This window comes from Lepidochelys olivacea (assembly GCF_965140295.1).
Source record: "Lepidochelys olivacea isolate rLepOli2 genome assembly, chromosome: 6".
NCBI classification, from domain to species: domain Eukaryota; kingdom Metazoa; phylum Chordata; order Testudines; family Cheloniidae; genus Lepidochelys; species Lepidochelys olivacea.
In genome coordinates this window covers 55,263,824-55,282,919 of record NC_140416.1, presented here as the reverse complement: position 1 = coordinate 55,282,919, position 19,096 = coordinate 55,263,824, and the positions used below count along the sequence as shown (strand labels likewise).

General features: G+C 50.3%; 1 protein-coding gene across 10 annotated transcripts in view; it reads right to left on the bottom strand.

Moving 5' to 3' along the window:
• The window catches only part of LARGE2 (LARGE xylosyl- and glucuronyltransferase 2), a 79,717-nt gene that overhangs the window by 27,413 nt on the left and 33,208 nt on the right, over positions 1-19,096 (bottom strand). For 8 of the 10 annotated variants that reach the window (XR_014712114.1, XM_084631679.1, XM_084631678.1 and 5 more), the window contains 11 exons: positions 18,420-18,543; positions 16,315-16,486; positions 15,954-16,058; positions 14,810-14,922; positions 14,243-14,368; positions 13,854-14,009; positions 13,458-13,621; positions 12,050-12,328; positions 11,350-11,496; positions 10,830-11,025; positions 10,470-10,618 (listed from right to left, as the gene is read on the bottom strand). Coding sequence is in view for 9 of the 10 variants with exons in the window: in XM_084631679.1 (XP_084487805.1) it covers positions 10,470-10,618; positions 10,830-11,025; positions 11,350-11,496; positions 12,050-12,328; positions 13,458-13,621; positions 13,854-14,009; positions 14,243-14,368; positions 14,810-14,922; positions 15,954-16,058; positions 16,315-16,486; positions 18,420-18,543 (1,731 nt within the window). In the remaining variant the exon portion in view is untranslated. Of the gene's footprint in view, positions 1-54; positions 3,542-8,688; positions 10,619-10,829; positions 11,026-11,349; positions 11,497-12,049; positions 12,329-13,457; positions 13,622-13,853; positions 14,010-14,242; positions 14,369-14,809; positions 14,923-15,953; positions 16,059-16,314; positions 16,487-18,419; positions 18,544-19,096 lie in introns of those variants that run through there. The other 2 variants (XM_084631682.1, XM_084631683.1) reach the window with 2 other exon arrangements.

Below are 19,096 nucleotides of genomic sequence, written 5' to 3'. Positions count from 1 at the left end.
TTAAAACTGATCAAAGGAAATACTTTTTTTGTAACAACACACAATTAACCTGTGTAACTCATTGGGGCCAGTTGCTTAGTAGGATTTTTAAAAGGATCCAATATTTATAGGATAATGAGAGAAAATAAACTAGGGATATATGCCCTCTTGCTTTAGGGCATAAGCCAGTCACTGTAGAGGGGTTTCTTCCACCTCTCTCTGAAGATACTATGTCAGAGACCGGCTACTGGACTAGATGGACCCCCAGTCTTACTGGCATGGCAATTGCCATATTCCTATGATTCCCCCAGTGTTACCTTCACAGTGCTGTTTGGAGCACTGTGCCATTGGGGGTCACAGTACATTTGAAGGCTGAGTACTGGTTTGATTTCTCCTCTGCCAGTTACTGGAAGGGGCTGAGGCTGGAATTCAGTGGTAGTCTTACTTGTTTTGAAAGGCAGTGCAGCACCAGGAGATGTTAATACCTTGTCCTTTCCATGCCACCCCTGTAAACACACCCACTGCCCCTTTCTGAAGGTGTCTGCTTGTCTCTAGGCTCTGAAGAGGTACATCAATTTACTTAGGTCTGATTTCTACCCATGTTAAAATTTTTGTTAGAAAAAATCCTCCAGACTACAAAAGCCTACCATAAGTTCCACTATGACCTGGCAGAGAAATGGTGAGAGTTGGAGTTTTTGTCTCTGGTAGATTGTTTCCTTCTCTCTGACCCTTTTTGGTATGCTTCCCCTATTGGCTCTGCAGCAACATCAGTTAATAGGCAAGTACCATTCCATGAGCTGTGCTGACATTAGCAATGCTGCTGCACAGACATTAAGTAAACAGGAGATACTGCTGTCCAGCTGGAAACACTGGGCAGTGAGGGAATTGACAGGGGGGGAGATAGCTCAGTGGTTTGAGCATTGGCCTGCTAAACCCAAATTCAATCCTTGAGGGGGCCATTTAGGGATCTGAGGCAAAAATTGGGGATTGGTCCTGCTTTGAGCAGGGGGTTAGACTAGATGATCTCCTGAGGTCCCTTCCAACCCTGATATTCTATGATTTACTAAATAGAAAATAATATATATATAGATTTAGCTGCTCAGAGGAGTCCCAAACAATGCAGGAATTACAACTGTTTGGTAGTTAGCTTTTATCTTTCTCTAATATCTGCTGCCTTTTCTTTCCTGTCATATTTGGTATGGTGTGATGGTGTTGAAACCTCTCCAGGTCTAAATTTCTCTGAACTGAGGCCATATGGAAAGCTACATATAATAATACTTAGTATTTTGTATTTCCTAAGCAGCATATGGACATTTAGCTAATCCTTATATCACTGCCAGGAGTAGGTGACGACTTATTCCCATTTAAAGATTGGAAAACTGAGGCAGGGAGCTAAAATGAGGCCACAAAGGGAGTTGGTATCCGATGCATTTCCAGCTCCCAGCCCAACTAAGTCGTGCTGCCTCTTTCACTGCTCAGAAAAAGAACAAGTGAATTTTAGAAATAGCTTTTCCCTTATCCTTGCAATCTGTTCTTAAAATGTCTGGAAGGTACATTTGTGGGATGTCATGCAGACAGAATACTTGACAGAATACTTAGTATGATGATGAGTTATTATTTGTTTAGAGCCAGCAGTGTGCTCAGTGCTGTACAAAACAGACAGTCACAAAGTAGTACTGGTGTGGTTTATTGGTGGACAGTGTAGGAAACTTAATGGTTCTGTGAGTGCATCACTGGCAGGTAATTATCAGTGGTAGGATAAAATGCTTTGCACCTGGAGAATCCTGGTTAACAGGGTCTGTTATATGAGCAACTCAAAAATCTTATTCGCCTGTAGTTGCAAATATGACTCTTTTGGTAATGATAATTTACATCTGCCTACCTAGAGTTAAAAGGTTGTGGAGATTTTGTGGGCAGATCTATTAGTTTAGTTGTTGACAGGAAGTCAGTGATGTATTTTATTGACAGTACAACAAGGCTTCAGAAAGCAAATCCATATCCAAACTGTCTGGAGATTTGAAGATTAATCCTGACCTCCTCAACTTCAAATCAGCTTCTTTCAGGGACTGTTCCAGGCCCACCCCTTGTACTCCGAGCCTGGCCAGCATTCACAAAGGCCCAGAGTGAAATCCTCCTCTTGTGGCTGCCTGAGGTACTTAGAATAAATGGAGGTGTCCTTATAATACAGATGTAGCAAAACATCATCAATGAATTTGCACTGCAGGTATACCCCTAGCAAGACTGAACCATGTCTGATTTGCTCTCACACCAGCTTAATACAGCATGAAAATTAAACCCTTTTTTAAAATACGGAATATTCAGATGCCAAAACCGAAACTCTTTTTGCTGGAGGCTTCCCTGGTCCAGCCTTCTCAAAGGACAGAAGAGTAGTGATGACATGACCAGGCATAGGGTAGGACGTTCTGTTGCACCTGCCACTAGGCACTTTATCTGTCAGCTCTGTCCCCATCCCTGTTCAGGGCACAGACAAGAATTTTGGCTGATATGGGGTCTGAGGTGAGCAGTGGGCCCAACTCTCCTTTGGCCACCTTCCAGGACCCAGACCAGGGCTAGTTTGATAAGACTCAATCCTTGGCACTACATGTGGTCTACTAAGAAGTCCAGCATGCCTGAACTACAGTTAGAGCAGCCTCTTCTCTGTGCTCCATCATAGCAAGAGGAGCCTCAAGGGCAGCGGTTCCTTGTTCCTGCCCCATAAATAATTTTACCACCAGCCTCTTGGCTCTCCCTCCCACATCCATGTGGGGGAACATGCTAAGTACTCCCTCAGCAGCCCAGCCACGATGAGCTCTGCTGCTCCCCCGCCCTTATGATTGTACTACATTCTTCCCACCAAAAGAGGGATTCCCTAGCCACATTCACTATAAAGCTCCCTCAGTCCCTTCTTCCCCTCTCCTTGTCCTGCTGGAAATAGCAATTACAGTCTAGCAATCAGGCTTTAAGGGGTTCTTGAACACTGAGGATTCAAGGCAAGTTCAGGCTTGCCAGGTTGCCACAGAAGGCTTACTGCCAAGACTGCTTCCTCCTGGATTTTTCTGTACAGAAGAGGATTTGCATAGATGGCTTTTTCAACTCAGAGAAAAAGGATAAATGTTTTCCCCTGCGCCTGACTTGCTTGGCATTATCAAGGAGTCCTGGGCTCACTTGATCAGCAAACTGCCGTAGGCCATTCACAAGCTGTATCACCAGCCAGAAGTGGGCTCTGCAGTCTTCTCTATTTAGAAGACACGATGTCTAGAATGCACCTTGGCTGAGCAGCTTCAGCATGTTGCCTCAGATCCATACTGTTGGCCATCAGATGTAGAACAGGAAATGCCCAAGGAATTAGCTCTGGAACTCCTGCTCCTATATATCTCCAAGCTTCCACCCTTTTCATTCAGATCCCTCATATAAAGGCTTACTCCTTTGATAACATCCGCAAGAAGGGATGTGATGATACTTCATAAATCCTTCTCTGGTATTCCCTCCTGTGGACTATCCAGTATATCCCATCTTTCCCATTTCATCTTGTAGACTGGGACAAGGACTGTAGTTTTGTGTCCTGTACAGGATGAGCATATATGAGCACATATTTGGAAACTACACAATAAAGTATAATTATTTATACATTGCATTCGTGTGCATGGTATTGATAGATCAATAAAACGACAGGCCTTTTTCCCCCTATGTTTCCCCAAATCTGAAGTTCCGCTAAAGGCAGCAACAGCAGGAGCTCTAATGTAGGCAAGGTTCTGATGAACCTCTGGTTTTCTAACTGCTATGTTGCCTGAACCTACATTGCTAAGGTTAAATGACAGGCAGCTGGTCTACGCTAGTGCTTTAATGGGTGAAGTTGGAGCAGTGGTAGCAACAGTAGGATATTTTTAGAGGAAAAAATGCTAGTGTAAACACAGCCTGTGATTCTGGGCAGTGCAGTGAATGATCAGCCTGAAGGCACATATGTTCAGCCATACTGCCACCATGTACAGGAGCTACTGACCTGCCTCGAGCAGCATCTGTGCTTCTCCTCACCTCCCTGTTCTGGAGGGGAACACTGGATGGGCACAGGGGAAACAAAAGGGAGCCTTTTTCTCAGAGCAGGGGCATGTAAGGGCGTGAGAGTCAATGTGTGGTGCAGAGAGAGTAAGGGGAGGAACAGAGGGGAAGAGCATGGGCAGGAAGAGGAAAGGGAGAATAGATGGGAGGGAAAGGAGAAATGACACAGGGGTGGGGAAAGGTAAAAGAAAAGCATAGGAAAATATCCCAAAGGAGCACGGAAACGAGGGGGAGCAGTGCTGCAGTTATAGGGTTGAAGGTAAAGGGGCTGGGCCTAGGACCCAGAGGGGCAGATACTCTCTTTTCCTATCTTGACCTCTCCTGTGACTTGGTTTCTTTTTTCACAAGAGGAATTCCTCTAATTTAGGCAAGAGCTTCAAAAGACAAAAGGAAAGTGTTTTGGGAAGCACCCAAGTATCTTGGGTGGGCCCATTGCCAGAATCTCTTAGAGCATCGATATAAGTTAAGAAGCAGCCCATTGGTACCAGACTGGGGATACTTCTCACATAAATTCAGTGCGCAGGTAAGGGAACAATCGCTCCATTGTTACTGTTTTTACTAGTTCTGTAGTGCCCAAATGTGTAGTGGTGCTTCAAAAACAGAGACCCACTGCCCCAAAGTGGACAAAGGGCAAGAAAAGGCTGCTAACTGGTCCAGGTTGATGCCAGTCTCCTGTCATTTTAGCAGTGTTTTTATCACTTTTGGTTTGTTTTGAAATTACTTTTATTTACTTATTACAATGCAGGCAGCATAAACTCAGCCACTTCCTACTCCTTTGTTCTCTGGCATTCAGAAAGCTTTCTTTAGCCGTGTTGTGGGAAAAAATGAAGAATTGGCTGGTGCCTCTGAGCCAGAAAAGAGATTCTATTTTCACTAAACAAGCAGAGTTGCACAGTGGATTGAGCACAAGGCTAGGGCCCAGTAACTCCTGAGTTATAATCCCAGCTCTGCTATGCATTTCTTGTGTGGCCTTGGGTAAGTCTCTAGGGGAAATTTTTCAACAGTTGCCTCTGATTTTTGGTTAGCCAGTGTAAGAGCAAGGGCCAGATTTTTCAGAAGTCCTGTACTGAGCACCCACAGTTCCAGTTAAAGCATGTGAAGCTGCCAGGGCTCAGTACCTCTGAAAATCAAAATGAAGGCATCTCAAGTTGGGCACCCAAAAAAATCAGCCGCCACTTTTGAAAAAAACAAACCCCTTATATATCTCTGTTTCCCCCTCTATTAAATAGTAATGGGGTGGTAATTCTACACTTGCTGTATAAGGGCCAAGTGTTTCTCTCATTCTTTGGTCATCAGGAACTGACACCACTGAGCGAATGGGTATATTAACAGTAATAGATGAACAGAGCAGCAGGCTACATGTTATTGCTTGCTCTGGGCTAGTCTGTAATTCTGAAACACGTTTTCATATGGTTCCTCATTTTAATGATCATTGTCTTGAAATAGCTGACTGACTCTAAGGCTGAGAGCAGAATTTAACATGAACCTTTCCCTTTCAAAATTTACTTTGCCTCTGGGTCACTCCCTGTACCACCCATGACAGGCAGCCAGGGCTCCTTAGAAGATTACATTTTAAATTGCCCTAAGAACAATGCCTGCTTCCCAGCCTGAACCCACCAGCCTCATCCAGGCATGCGCTGCTGGAGAGTCTACTATGAGCTCCCACATTCAGGCTATGGCTTCACTGACAAAAACATGTTTTTTACCATGGGCTAACTAATGTGTGTGTGTTGTCATGCTGGAAAAACTAGGGAAGACAAGGCACCTGTAGTTTTACATGGAGGTAACCTAGGCAGGGTCAGTTACGAGTGGGGGTATAGTGTTGATCTTGCCTAGTTTATCTCACCACAAGTGCCTTGTCTCCACTTATAGGCCCTGACCAGCTTTAAAATTGTCATGGTTCATATTGAAGCCATTGAGCTAGAGATGAAAGACTCCATAGCTTAGTTCCCATCACCTGAGCCATCTTATCCTCTCCCACCCACCTGATTTTCTTGAAATGCTCTTTAGTAACAGATCCCACACCCCCTGCCTGTGCCTTCAGCCCCTGGCTGTGTTACACCTACCTGTGAGCTAATTCCAAGTCGCTGTAGAAGGGGAAAATAGCAAAGAGGCTAATAATAATTTGGGCACTGGGTTCTAGATAAAGAAACAGGAAAGCAGCTGTTTTTGAGGGGTCCTTAATTTCTGTAACAAGGAAGTGGCCCCAGCATCTCATATACCTGTGGCAGGATTGAGTGGTTACACTTGAAACTAGCATCTTCAGTGCAAGTACATGTAAAAGATCAGCAGCATAAGTCCTTAGTGCTCCAGGGCACTACCAGAAAAAGTAGCAGGTTTTGTCTTTGGTTGAATAGATTTCCACAGCTGTGTGTGACATATTTAGTCATGCACAGGAACGAAGAACCTTAATATCCAGATACCATCCAACCTCTCCTCACCTCTGTCTCATTTGTCATTCGTGCCAGACAACCCCAACATCTCTTGTGGTCCCTCCCATCCCTAAGAATCCCATATCATTGCAGGCCTTGGTGTAAAATACCCTTTTTTGAATGATACCACTTTGTTTTCACAGAATTGCATAATGAGAATAATACTGACTCGTGAGCTGGTTTGTTTTTTTTAAATATCTCTATTTTTTTTAGCCTGATGCTAATAGTGAATTGCAGTCTCTTTGCTGCCTTCTCTCTGTAGCCTTCAAGTCCCTTGTGGTTTCAGTTTTGGTACAACTGTGTTTAGATTTTAGCAAATTAAAGGGAGGGGAGGGGAGGGAAGGGGGAGAGGGATACAGAGCATCTGATCAATTTGTATTTATTTATTTTAACATTTTACTAAATAAAACACAATAAAATCGCTTGTCTCTGTAGCCATGTTTACCAGGTGAGGGAAGCATTTCCCATCACTACATGGGGCACCTGGACCTGGAAGAGCTTTATACTGTAAGAGCTCATGAGAAAGTGATACAGAGCCCAGAACTAATCTCAGTCTACTGGGAGCTCAGGCTTCATTTTCATCAGTGGGTGAATATGTTCAGGTAGAGGTTGAAAGCGTAACTTTGTCAAACAGCTATACTTTCCACAAGGCAAAAGGGCCACTAGCCTATGCAGCCAGATCTCATTTCTGCTTTCACTAGCTCCCCCTTATGCACCAAAGCTGCAATTTTGTTCATTGTTTGTGTTCAGGAGTGAAAACAAAGCAAGGCCGTAACTCCTGATGCTTTGATGTTGCAGGATGTTCACCGCACACGTCAGTGGTTCCATCAAGATCACAAACCCAGAAGGAGCACTAGAAACTCAGACTAGACCCAATTTTACTTTGGGTCAGTGGCTCTTAAGTCTTTTTTCAACGTATGGGCCACAGGGTATGGTTTGGCTTGACTAAGGCCAGGTCTGTACTAGAAAAGATTTCCTGGTACAGCTGTAGTAACAAACCCTCTTAACATAGACACAGCTTATATTGGCAAAAAAGCGTTTTTGGCAGTATAGTTTATTCACCTCCCCAAACAAAATAAGCTATCACTTTTAAGCCAGGATAGAACTGCATCTTGACTAGGGCTTTTGGGGCTAGAGAAATGTCACCAAAATGCTCCCACCTGTAGCCGGCCTTTACACTAGCAAAAATTTCTAGTCTAGACCTGGCCTAAGAAAATTGATCAAGTATAGGCAGGCTTAACTAACCAGCACTAGCTCAACCTGACCTAACATCACCATTTCTCCTAACACAGATGCTAGGTAACAACATTAGCTTGATTTTAGTTAAGCTCTAGTCTAGGCACATGCTGCTATGGGCAGGTGGTTACTACTGGTCTCATCTTTTGTTAAGATGGCAGGAAGAAGGAACCCTTGTTAATAGTACAGGAAAAGCTTCCCAGCCAATTCACAAATAGGCTCAAAGTGTGGGTTTGGTCTGATGTAACTGTACAAATGGACCTCTTACCCTTCAGAGTGCTCTCTGAAGGTCTCAGCTGCTACCTCTAGGGACGAAACATAGCACCAGCTCAGCACACAGAGCTGCACTCCATTCCCTCTTGTACACCAGCAACAGAACTGGATACTAGGTTCTGAGTGGTTGCACTTGTGGAAGGCAACAGGGCTGCAGAAGTGACACTGAGGGTAGAATTTGCCCTGTAGCATGTTTGTTAAAGGGGATGACTTGTGAGATAGAGCCTAGCTTGCCTGTTAGAGCTGGGTAGGGGCCCACTGGCAGAGAAAACAATACAATACATCTTTTTATCTGTTTGACCTTAAGTTAGCAAGTGCCAACCCCCAGGGAATCCTGCAATGCCCTTTGTCCAGTCACTTTTTGTGAGCATAACTGCAGCCACCCACTGCCACAACAGTTTGTTAGACAATGGCCTGATCTTCCTGGTGTCAGTAAATACCAGAAGGACCAGTTCTAGGTAGGGGATGAGTTCTCTCTTGCTTGGTGGCGCTGACATTTCTACATCATCTTGTCACTGCCGCCCCCCCCCCCCCCCTCTGTACACACTGTAGTTACCATCCCTTCACAACCTTGTGACACAGTATCAGCTCCACACACAACCCTCGCTCCTGGGGAAGTGAACTTGCCCTAATTTCCTGCCAGCCTGTAAGCCCTGCCCCACCCCCAGCATCAGACAGAATGTGACAAAATAACCACATGGCTCTCCAAGGATTTGAAAAAGAATTTTAAAAAAGCTTTAATTAAAAAATAGAGGAGACACTTATGCCCTTTCCATACAAAGAGTGTAGAACAGTGGCCCCTGGGCCTGCCTCACCCTGGCCGGAATGTTTTGCTCCCAGCACAGTAGCGGCTTTGATTACCAGGAAGTGAAGAGCAGAGAGTCTAGCACTGACAGTCCTGAAGATACTTCAGAACCATCAGGAAGGAAGAGAGAGGCTAAAAATCCTAGGCCCTCCTAATCATTTATACCCTGTGAGAAATCATCTTAAATAACTTAAATAGAGAGTGAGGAAAGCAACTGTGCCTCCATGCTCCAGTGTGTGAGGACTGTGGAACAGCGCCTGGCCAAAGCTGCTCCCAGCACAGGTCTCTGACCATAGCACCCAGCTACAATGTCAACCATGTCCCTGATTGTCAATGTCAATATTACTGAGATTCAGGATCTTTCCCTCTGAGACTTGGAAGTGACCCCTAGAGAGGTTTCTCTAAGCAGTTGGTGGCCTACCAGGGGACAGTTTTACCTACTGCCAGAGCGGCAGGGACTGAATGGTTTTATCATAACAGGCACCATGATTTGGCAATAGATCCAATAGTGGCTCAGCTCCAAGGCACAGACCAGAACCAAACATGCTGTGGGCCCCAGACCTGCAGCACCAACCCTCATTAGCCATGTGTGGGAAAATCCAGGGATGCGACACCAAGCGGCAGCAGCCTGAGATTCCGCCCAGACTGCATGGGGAAGAGGGACAGGACTTCCCATCCTCTGTGGGAAGATGGCCATGAAGGTTAGTGGTATAGGCTGGCCCGAGGCAGTACCTATGCAGGCATCTTAGCTGGCAGGTGTTTTTGTGTACAGACCCTCAGCCAGCAAAAGATGGGCACGCTTGTGCACATACAACCACCTGCAAACAAGCAGGAAGGGTCACAGAGCCTCAGCTCCAGCCTGAGCCCTAACGTCTACACTGCAGTTTTATAGCCCTGCACCAGCTGCCACAGGTCACCTGTTTTCACAGCAGTGTAGGCATACCCTAAGAGACTAATTCTGTAGGCCACTTTCCCCTTGGGGAAACATGGGGGTGCTTCAGCTCCCTCTAGGCACAGGAAAGGAGGAAAGAGAGAGAAAGAGGTTCATCAGAAGAAATTAAGAACTAAAGTTCAGCCTGTCTTGCAGGGCTGAGCTACACCCGACAGTGGTAACTGTGCAGGGCCCCAAAGGAGGCAAAGCACAGAGGGTGCAAATGGGAGGACCTGATGAAACCAAGCAAGGGAGCATCTTGCAGAACGTCAGGTAAAGCTTTCTAGCAAGGACACTAGTGAGGCTGGGAAACAAGTGCCCCAGGGGACTGCATGGGAGCCTCATCACTGGTGTCATTCACATTTTGGCCAAACCTCTGGAAAATGAACAATAGGTGCCTCCCACCCCGGCCCTTGAAGTGGGAAATAGGCTCCAGGTAGCCCACTTGCTGGGAGATTAGCAATGTTGGCCTGTCTCTGGGTGAGGCTTTCAGCTTTCTGTGAGGAAACCCTCAGCCGCTCAGGAGCAGTTTAAGAACTAAAAGCCCCTTTCTCTTGACTCTTTCCATTCCATCCCTAGTGGGAGCTACTGTTCCTGTGCTGGGGAAACAGTGCTGCAGGTTTGATCCCTTTCAGGCAGTGAGCCACACAGGAAGGAAGTGGTCTGTCCCCTTCCCCCTCCAGCCCACCGCCACGCTGTCCCTCAGCATCACAGGCTCCTCTCGGCAGTGAGGTATTTGAGTGCGGCAGCGCCATACCTACGCGACAGGTCCTGGTGGAACTCCTCCCGCAGTGTCTGCAGGCAGCCCCGGTAGCCAGCGCTCAAGCGGAACTTGGAGATGTCAAAGCTGGGGGCGTGAGGCATGTGGATCATGAAGGCATTGGGCAGGACCAGCAGCTCGTACTCCTGGAAAGAAGCAGGAGGTCAGCAAGCAGGCACAGAGCAGGACTCTGCCCACACCCATGGGGGCCAGATCACCTACTCAGGGGCAACAAAACGTAGTCCAAAGGAAGCCTGGTGCTGGGAGAGACCCAGAAGGCACTTGCCAAAGCAGCAGTATGGGGTCCCTAGGGACAAAGAGTCTGGGCCCAGGAAATTCCACTGGCTCCTCACTCACCTGGGCATCAAGCTCCATGATATGGGACACCTTGTTCCAACCAAAGCCCACGAATCTCTGGTCATACTGGGGGCAGTCACGCCTCACTACAACGTAAGGCTCAAAGTCTGGCTGCCACTCCACACGGTACGGCACCGTGGCTGTCCGCCACTTGGCATAGTCAGTTGGGGCATGGCCCTTTGGCCACACATGGTACCTTCAGAGAGAGACAGAAGTGAGGCACCAGATAGATGTGACACACCGAGGCCCCTCAGGTCCCAGAGACAAACTGCGAAGGGAGGCCAGCGGTGCAGTGAACCCTGGGGTACAGGGAGACGCACACTCCTCTCACTACCTATAGGGCAGCAGCTGCAGAACACAGATCCAGACACAGGCACAGACTGAGGGGGTGGGGGACGACGCGAGAGGTGCTTGGGTCTGGGCTGCACCACAGCCCCTAGGAATGGGGTGGGACCAGAGAGCCTCCTGCTGCCTGTGGTCTGGGCCCTGCAGGGTGGAGGAGAGCAGCTCCAGCACCTACCTGAAGGTGTAGAGGGAGCCCATGTCCAGCATGGAAAGCAGCTCTGCTTTGGACTTGGGAAAGGTAAGACGGTAGTGCAGAGTCTCAAACGCTGGGACGATGAGCGCTGCCTTCCGCTGAGGCAGCTCCAGTTGCCGGATGGAGTTCCTGCAGCAGGGTAGGGGAGAGCGTGAGGCCTCGCTAGGACGTGTGGAGCCAGCAAGAGGTGACTGCAATGCATACCACTGGTCACCCAGTAGAAGCTAGAAGCCCTACGCAAAGCTGTGTTCCTGGGCCCCCTTAGCAGACGCTGGAAGGGCATCGGCAGGCTCTAGAGGATCCTATCTTTTCTAAGTGTGAGGTTGGTGGCAGGAGAGTCTAAAGGCCCTTGGGATCCACCATGCAGGGAAAGGATGCAGCACCCCCACCCACCAGTGGTACAGAAGGGGCATCTCCTTCCCCAACCAAGGGTTCTCTCTCCCATGTGATAGCAGGACCCTCCCAGAGGACTCGAGCCCAGCCTGCGCCTACAGAATGAGAAACTTCCTGACAGCAAGAGCTCCCAAGCTGGGGAATCACCCCCCGAGGGAAGGGCTGGGAGCCCCATTGTTTGGGACACAGTTGAACTAGACTGAACCTTAGGTGACAACCTGGAAGGAACCAGCCCACCGGGGCCCCTGGGGGTGAACGACTAGCTTGGGCTGGATGGAGAGGGCCACACCTGAGGTAATCGTAGAGCCCATACATGGGCAGGAAGTCGATGTCCGTCAGAAAGACATAGGGTGTCTGTGCATTGGTCAGCGCAACGTTGCGCAGTAGGTTGACAGGGTAGAACTGCCCCTCCTTGTACACAATGTGGTATGCGACATTCCTGCGGTTGCTCAACACCTCTGAGCCCTGGGCATAGCGCAGGAACTGCTGGGCCTCTGCGTCCGACATGTACAGCGCCAGGCTGATGGGGCCTGCCCAGTGTTTGCAGATTGCCTCCAGCATCTGTAACCTGTAAGCCGAAAGCAACCGGCATGAGACTGGCCGTGCCAGACCCCGACACATGGGGAGAGCTCCAGATAACTGAGCAGGCAGGAAACAGCAGTGCACACAGCCAAGCAGAAGAGACTGAGCAAGCCTGCCACTCTGCAGTGCTGATGCCACTCAATCTTGCCCTTCTGCCACTGCCCCCCGCTTTTTTCCTCCCCTCCACAAGCTACCGGAGAATGTAACGTCCAAGGCCCTGCCCCATACTCCACAGCAAACAACCTGGATTCTCTAGCAAGTTCCTTACATGCTGTGGCCTTTGCTGGAAATGCTGTGGCAGCTCCAGACGTGTTTCACAGTGCAGGTTTTTATTTAATTAAGCATGAAAATGACTCATCACGTCCGTGCAGCAGTCCCTTGGGGTAGTGGTTTTAATACTGAATTCAATTTATTTTACTCTGTCCACCTTTTTGGTTTTGACATACCACAGATGTATGTGTTAGCATGTAACTGCACTATAGAATGTGGGGGAGTTGGAGAGTTAAACAGCCATCTATAGGGCTTTCGGCATGTTGGGAGGGAGTCTGGAATTGTGGGATAAGCACATTCACTGCCCATTTCTGCTACTATGATCATCAATTGAATAATTAACACTGTTAATCCTGGTAATTTCATGTTTAGATTTCACAGTTAACACCCCACTAAGATGAAGGAGTAGTTCATACCACTTGCAGCTGGTGTTTCAGGCTCTCTGCAAACTCAGGCAGATGCTGCTGCATCAGGAACACTAGGTTCATGGCTACAAGGTTTTCTTTGCAGCCGTGAGGGCTAGAAACATTTTTTTTAAAATATAAGGTTCAATTCTGGGGCATGATTCTGTGGTGAAGAGTGATTTTGCAATCCCAGAATCAAAATACAAACATTTCATTTGTGGCAAGACTCCCATTTCAGCCCCAGTCTCTACAAGGAGAGTGCCCTGCACCCCCGACAGAAGTAATGTTTCTATTAGTGCAGATCTAACCTTGGGTCAGTTTGACAGCATCTGTCTGCGTACAAAAGTTCCAGGGCTGATGAACTTGCTTACAGAGCCCACAGCTCCTCAGTCCTCAGCAGTGGGAGCCGCCCCTCCTTCCATCCCAGCCCCTTCCAGGTACCTGTCCATGGAGAGCTGGGCCACCAGGGTGACATCAGCAGGGTCAGGTGAGGCCAGGACCTCATACTGCAGGAAGAACAGGTGGATGCGGTGCAGCATAAGGTGCTGCCGGCGGAAATCATAGCAGGGGTCATCCTCATTGAGGTCCTCCAGGGCTTGCTGCAGCTAGAACATAAGAATGAAGTGGGGCAGAAGCCAGACTCGTGCTAGAAAACACCCAAGGGCAGGGGTGAGGTAGGAGCAGGCAGGTGCTGCAGCTGGAACACATGGGATGCTTTCACCTAGACTGGACAGAGCCCTCACAGAGTCCCAGGAGATGGCATGGATGGAATGTCCCATTCCCACGTTAAGGACAGGTGAGGATCAGGGGTGGGGCTAGCCACCAGCAAGGGCTCACTTGGTTTCTGGGTGGGCTGGGCAGGCTGGCACAACCAAAGAGCTCCCTGCGCAGCAGGTTCCCATCGTACTCTAGGAAGGTCAGGTAGAGGTTCCGGAAGAACTCCACATGCTTGTTCTTCACCCGCAGCTTCTTGGGCGAGTTCCAGTGGATTACCTGAAAAAGATGGGCTGGAGCATCAGGGACACAGTATTCCCCCACCCCTTAGGCTCTACCACCACCCATCCACCAGGCCTGGGGTGCAAGCTGCACCACAGGACGCCACACCCCATCCTCCAGGCCAGGAGGGTTCAGTGCCTGCAGCTGTGGAGATGTGAGGCTCCTGGGCCCAGTGCAGCTCCTCCTGGGAATGTGGGGGAAAGGCCCCAGCCAGGGGCCGGGAGACCCACCTTAAGATCAGAGACCTCTGAGTAACACTGCTCTGAGAGGGTATGGTCAGACAGCTGCACGTTCCAGAAGCAGGGGAGCTTGTACACCAGCACTGGGCTCTGCTTAATCACTGCATTAAAGATGTCCTGGAAGAGAATCACCGGTGAGCACATGGAGAACTGGACACCTCTGGAGGACCCCCCCCCCCCACAAGAGTTGGAGGGGAAACCCTGAGGGGACAAGAGAGGTCAGACTAGGGATCTCTGTATCATCCATATCATACAACCACTCTACAGTCTACAGGTGGGCACGGTAACCAGACCCTGCTCAGGAGGTGTCCAGGACTGAAATGCAAGGAATGCTACAGATCAGGACCAAGACTGAGCTGATGGAGTGGAAGGTTACAGATCTCAAGCATGGGTCCCAGGGTACCCACTCACAGCCAGCGTTGTCTGTAGTGTTAGCAGCATCCCATGGCCCCAGCATTTACTCCCCCACCTGCAGCTTCCTACATCTATAGTTTACCCAAGAGTAGGAACCAGGGTCAAAGAAGAGCCTGCAGGCTGGGGCTCAGCTTGGCTCCATACCTGATCTGCCAGCGAGGTGGACAGCATGCTCATGAGCTCCTGCTCCGCCATCAGCCGCCACATCTGCTCCCAGCCAATCCGGCGCAGGCGCTCCAGCACCAGCAGGATCACCCCTGGGAAGCGAGGAAAGAGAGGTCATAGGTGTCCCCACATCACACAGGTACCAGCCAGCCCAGCACTGTGTTTGATGCAGTCGATCCAGCCTTATGCCACCCCTGAGCTCAGCTCCAGCCAGTCCCTTCTGGAGCATACTAGGTCAATGGTCTGGGATGCCATCCCCATAGCAAGTTCTCTAACAGCAAGGCCCTTTGCTGGGTGTCCCAGCCAGGGACTGGATTCTAGGCTTGCTGGCTAGCCTGAACATGGCATCCCTGTGTCCCACACCCCTCTCAACAACAGGGTCTACTGCTGGAGGAGGCCTGGGAACTCACCTCTGATAGGATTCCCAGAGTACAGGGAGTGTGGGGGGGCTCAGCCCACAAGCTTTCTGATTGGCCTGGGCAGCTCTGTCACTCACACTCACTAAAGGAAGGGCCTAGGGGAGCAGTTACCTCTGGGGGGTGCCACTGAGTGACCCTAAGAAACCACCCTTGGGGAAGCAGCAGAGTGCAGTACCTCACCGGCAGCCAAGGAGCAAGGCTGGCGCATGTGGCTCTAGTTCAGACTCGAGAGACACATTGAGTGAGTTTAGAGGGTCTCAGTGCAGCTCCCTGGGACCACTTATTCCTATTATAAAATCAAAGAGTGTAAGAGAGCCTCTGCGCTGGAACAGCAGGAAATGGTGGCCAGTCACGACTGAGAGGCACAGGCAGAGCCACTGGGGAGACCTGCCATCAGCCTCTTGTGGCCAAGGCCACGCACAGTTCAATTCCCAGTGGATTTGCTGGCAGGGCCTGAGCTGGCAGTTTGCTCCCCAAGTCACAGAGAACAGCAGCAGCTTTTCTCTGGGACAGGATGGGAGTCACAGCAACAGCTCCTCACTACCAGCAACATTAACAGGAATGAGCAGAAGGAGGCGCTTCCTCATCCCAGCCCTGTCCCCCCAGACATTCTGGCGGCCTTGCCCTGCACCAACCTCACCACTGACAGAGACAGGATAAACCCCTGCCCAACAGGAGCTGACCTGTGCATGCTCTGGGCTCACCTGTGTTGAAGCCACGTCCAAGCGCTGGCCATGGCTTGTGGTTCTTCCAGAGGTTTCCGAGGTACCAGTCACTTTGGTTCTCCACCAGCCCAATCACCTGCTTGTCTGGAAAGTGAGACAGATCCACCTCACCAGAGAAGTATGTGCCCACCACAAATTCATGCCCCCTCCTCCCCCGCCGCCCACAAGTGGCTGATAAGGACAAACAGGGAGAGACAAGCAGAACAGACTCCTAAACTCCACCCAGTGCCAAGGGGTCGCAGGTTTTCAGAGGAGCCAGGGCAGTGGGCCTGGCTTCTCTCCCAGAGGTACAGCTACTCAACTGGTCCCAAGGCTCCTCCTCTCCACAACTCCCCCTCACCGGAGAACTTCCCGAAGACAGCCCACAGCTCAGCGATGTCGGTGGCAAAGGTGATGTCTGTGTCCAGGACAATGACCTTGGAGAGGTTGGAGGGCAGCGCCTTAGTGAGCGTTAGCTTCATCAGCCCATAAATCCCGGAGTAATGCTTGTTGGGAATCCACGACACCTCTGCCTGCAACAGGGAGGGAAGAAGCCCTCAGGGCCAGGATATAGCCATTCTCGAATCTCCCCGGGGCTAGACACACAGCACCCAGTCTGTACCACAAATCCAACACTTCACCCGGAAACAGAGGTGTAAAATGGCATGGCTCTTCCCCAAATCCAACCCCCACTGCCCCAGAGGCTAACGAAGCAGCACAACTGTGCTACAGAGCTTCAAAGCCCTCAAGGGGCTAATGAGGAGGCATGAGGTGAGTCCTAGCAAGGCAAGGAGACTGCATTCCACGTGTGGGTGGGAGGCACACTCCCTGGATCTCAGGGGATAGAACATAGGGGGATTTTACTGATGCACTGTACAATATTCCAGCTGTTCAGGCCTCCGCACAGGGCCTGTTCCACAGATTACATCCACTATGGCAGCTGCCACCAGGGGGCGCACAGATTCCAAGCTTAGTGCTAAAGTATTTTCCATTTGAAGTGTTTAAGGAACACGGGAATCAGAGACTTCCAGGGATCTTGTCCTCACCCCTACCCACTCACTCAATGTCTCCACAGGCAGCAAAGATGGAAAAGGCCCAGGAGAGCAGCCAGTCACTCTCCCAGGGCCCACAAAGGACTGAGCCCTACAGCCCATTCTCCAGTCTGTTCCAGTTAGTGATCAACATCTGAGCAATGGGCTCCTCCCCCCAGCGACTGTCTCCATCCTGAGACTCAGCCAAGATTCCTTCTGCCCCGCCCCACACTGCACCCTATGTATCAGCCTGAAAAATCTCCCCCTCCCCGACTTGGGGTTTACACATCCAGATATCCCCAGCCACCACATTCTCCCTCCCCTCCTTACAGTCACTAGCCAAGTTGGACGGATGCCATTCTTTAATGGCTCCCCACAACCCCGTTCATTCTTGTTGCCCTTCCCTGTACTCCCTCCAGTCTGTGTGTCTGCTCTGGGCCCCTCAGGACGAATGTCACCTGCTGAGTGTCTCCTCCCTGCTCCACGAGGAGAGAACCCAGGGACTGAGGTACCCAGAGCCTTACAAAGAGGAGCTATCCCCTCCCGGCTTTGGGACACAAGCCCTCGAGTACACAGCCCCCAGATACAGTGGCCTTTGTGGAGCTCTGTCCCATCACAGCCCCACTCTCCCCAGGCTCTCCCAGCCCCTCTCATCAAGGATCGGGGTTTCCCCTGATGTATTAGCAGTGTTTCCAGAGGCTGAGTCTCACTTGACTCCTACCCATGTGCCTGTTCTCTTTTGGGCCCTTTGGGATATTTCTCTGTGCTGTCCACAGTTCCTCCCTGTTCCCCATCATCTGGGCATGACTTGTACAGCTGCTCTCAGATTTTGTGACCAGACTGAACTCTGATGCCTAGGCTTCCCACTGCCCTATAGCATGCCCCGCTGCTTCTGTGGATGGTTTTGACTCTGGCTGTTTCATATCCAAGCCAATGAGTCCCATCTTGCTTTGGAGGGGCCCTCTCTAGGTGAGAGTGCATGGCCCAGTTACACCTGGCTCTCTGAGGAGGCTACCAACCAGGGGACCAGTTAGTGTCACCTGGGCTAGTGGTTGTGTCATTTTGACATGCGCTTGCTAGGAATGGGTCTGAGCCTCGCCAGCTCCTTCATACTGGAGCCACCTGGGAACTCGCAGAAGGGAGCAGGTTTCAACTACTTCAGACCAGAGCCAAAGTGGAGGAGAAAGGCCCCTTCACAACTCCCACGCCAACCAAGTGCCCCCTTATCAGTCAAATGGTAACAGACACCAGGAGGAGAGCAGATGAGAGAGGGGCCAGCAGCAAGAGAGTTAATAGTCTGGCAAACTCTCCTCACCACCATCCCTGCCTCCCTGAGTGGCTGATCACTTCACTGGAATACCGAGACTGGAAAGAGAAGCCGAGAAAGTGGGGGGAAGAGGGACAGTGAGGGGAGATGGGGATCTGGGGCTCCTGCCTTCAAATCGTCTGCGTTGTAGAAGCTAACGTAGACGGAGGGCACTATCCAGGACTGGAAGAGAGTCTGCAGGATCTGTTGAGCCACCGAGTCCGTGATGAGGTGGAAATGGAGAGGGTTCTTCCTGCCAGGAGGAAACAAGCAGCTGTCAGAGATCCTTCCTGAGCCACTGAGCCCAGGACAGCTTCCTCCACCACCAAAGCGGGTGGCATCTGGGAGAAGCTGCCCCATCCTGAGCCAGGGTCCACCTGGGACAGATCCATCCACACCCCCCAGCAGATGACAGGTGGGACCCAGAGAGCCTTCACCACTCCGCACCTCACTCAGTCCCTACCCAGACAGCACAGCACCTTCACATGGGACCCTCAAACACTGGTCACAGTAACACAGGATCCTGGGAGTTGTGACTGGTTAAGAGGGACAGGAAGAGGGACAGGTTAAGTTCTCCACCACCACCACAGCCTGGGCTTCCCAGTTGCGCACCTCCCCTTCCCACACTGCCCTATGACTGGGGAGCCAAGCTGCAGGAGTGTTTCATATCTGATCCCCATTTTACCTGAACCCCCAAAGCACATGGGTCTGAAATGGAGATGGAAGCCCACCAGCCCCTGAAGACAGGGTAAGTGCTGTGTAAGAACCTCTATAAATTAGCATAGCATAGCAGAGGCTCCCCCCAC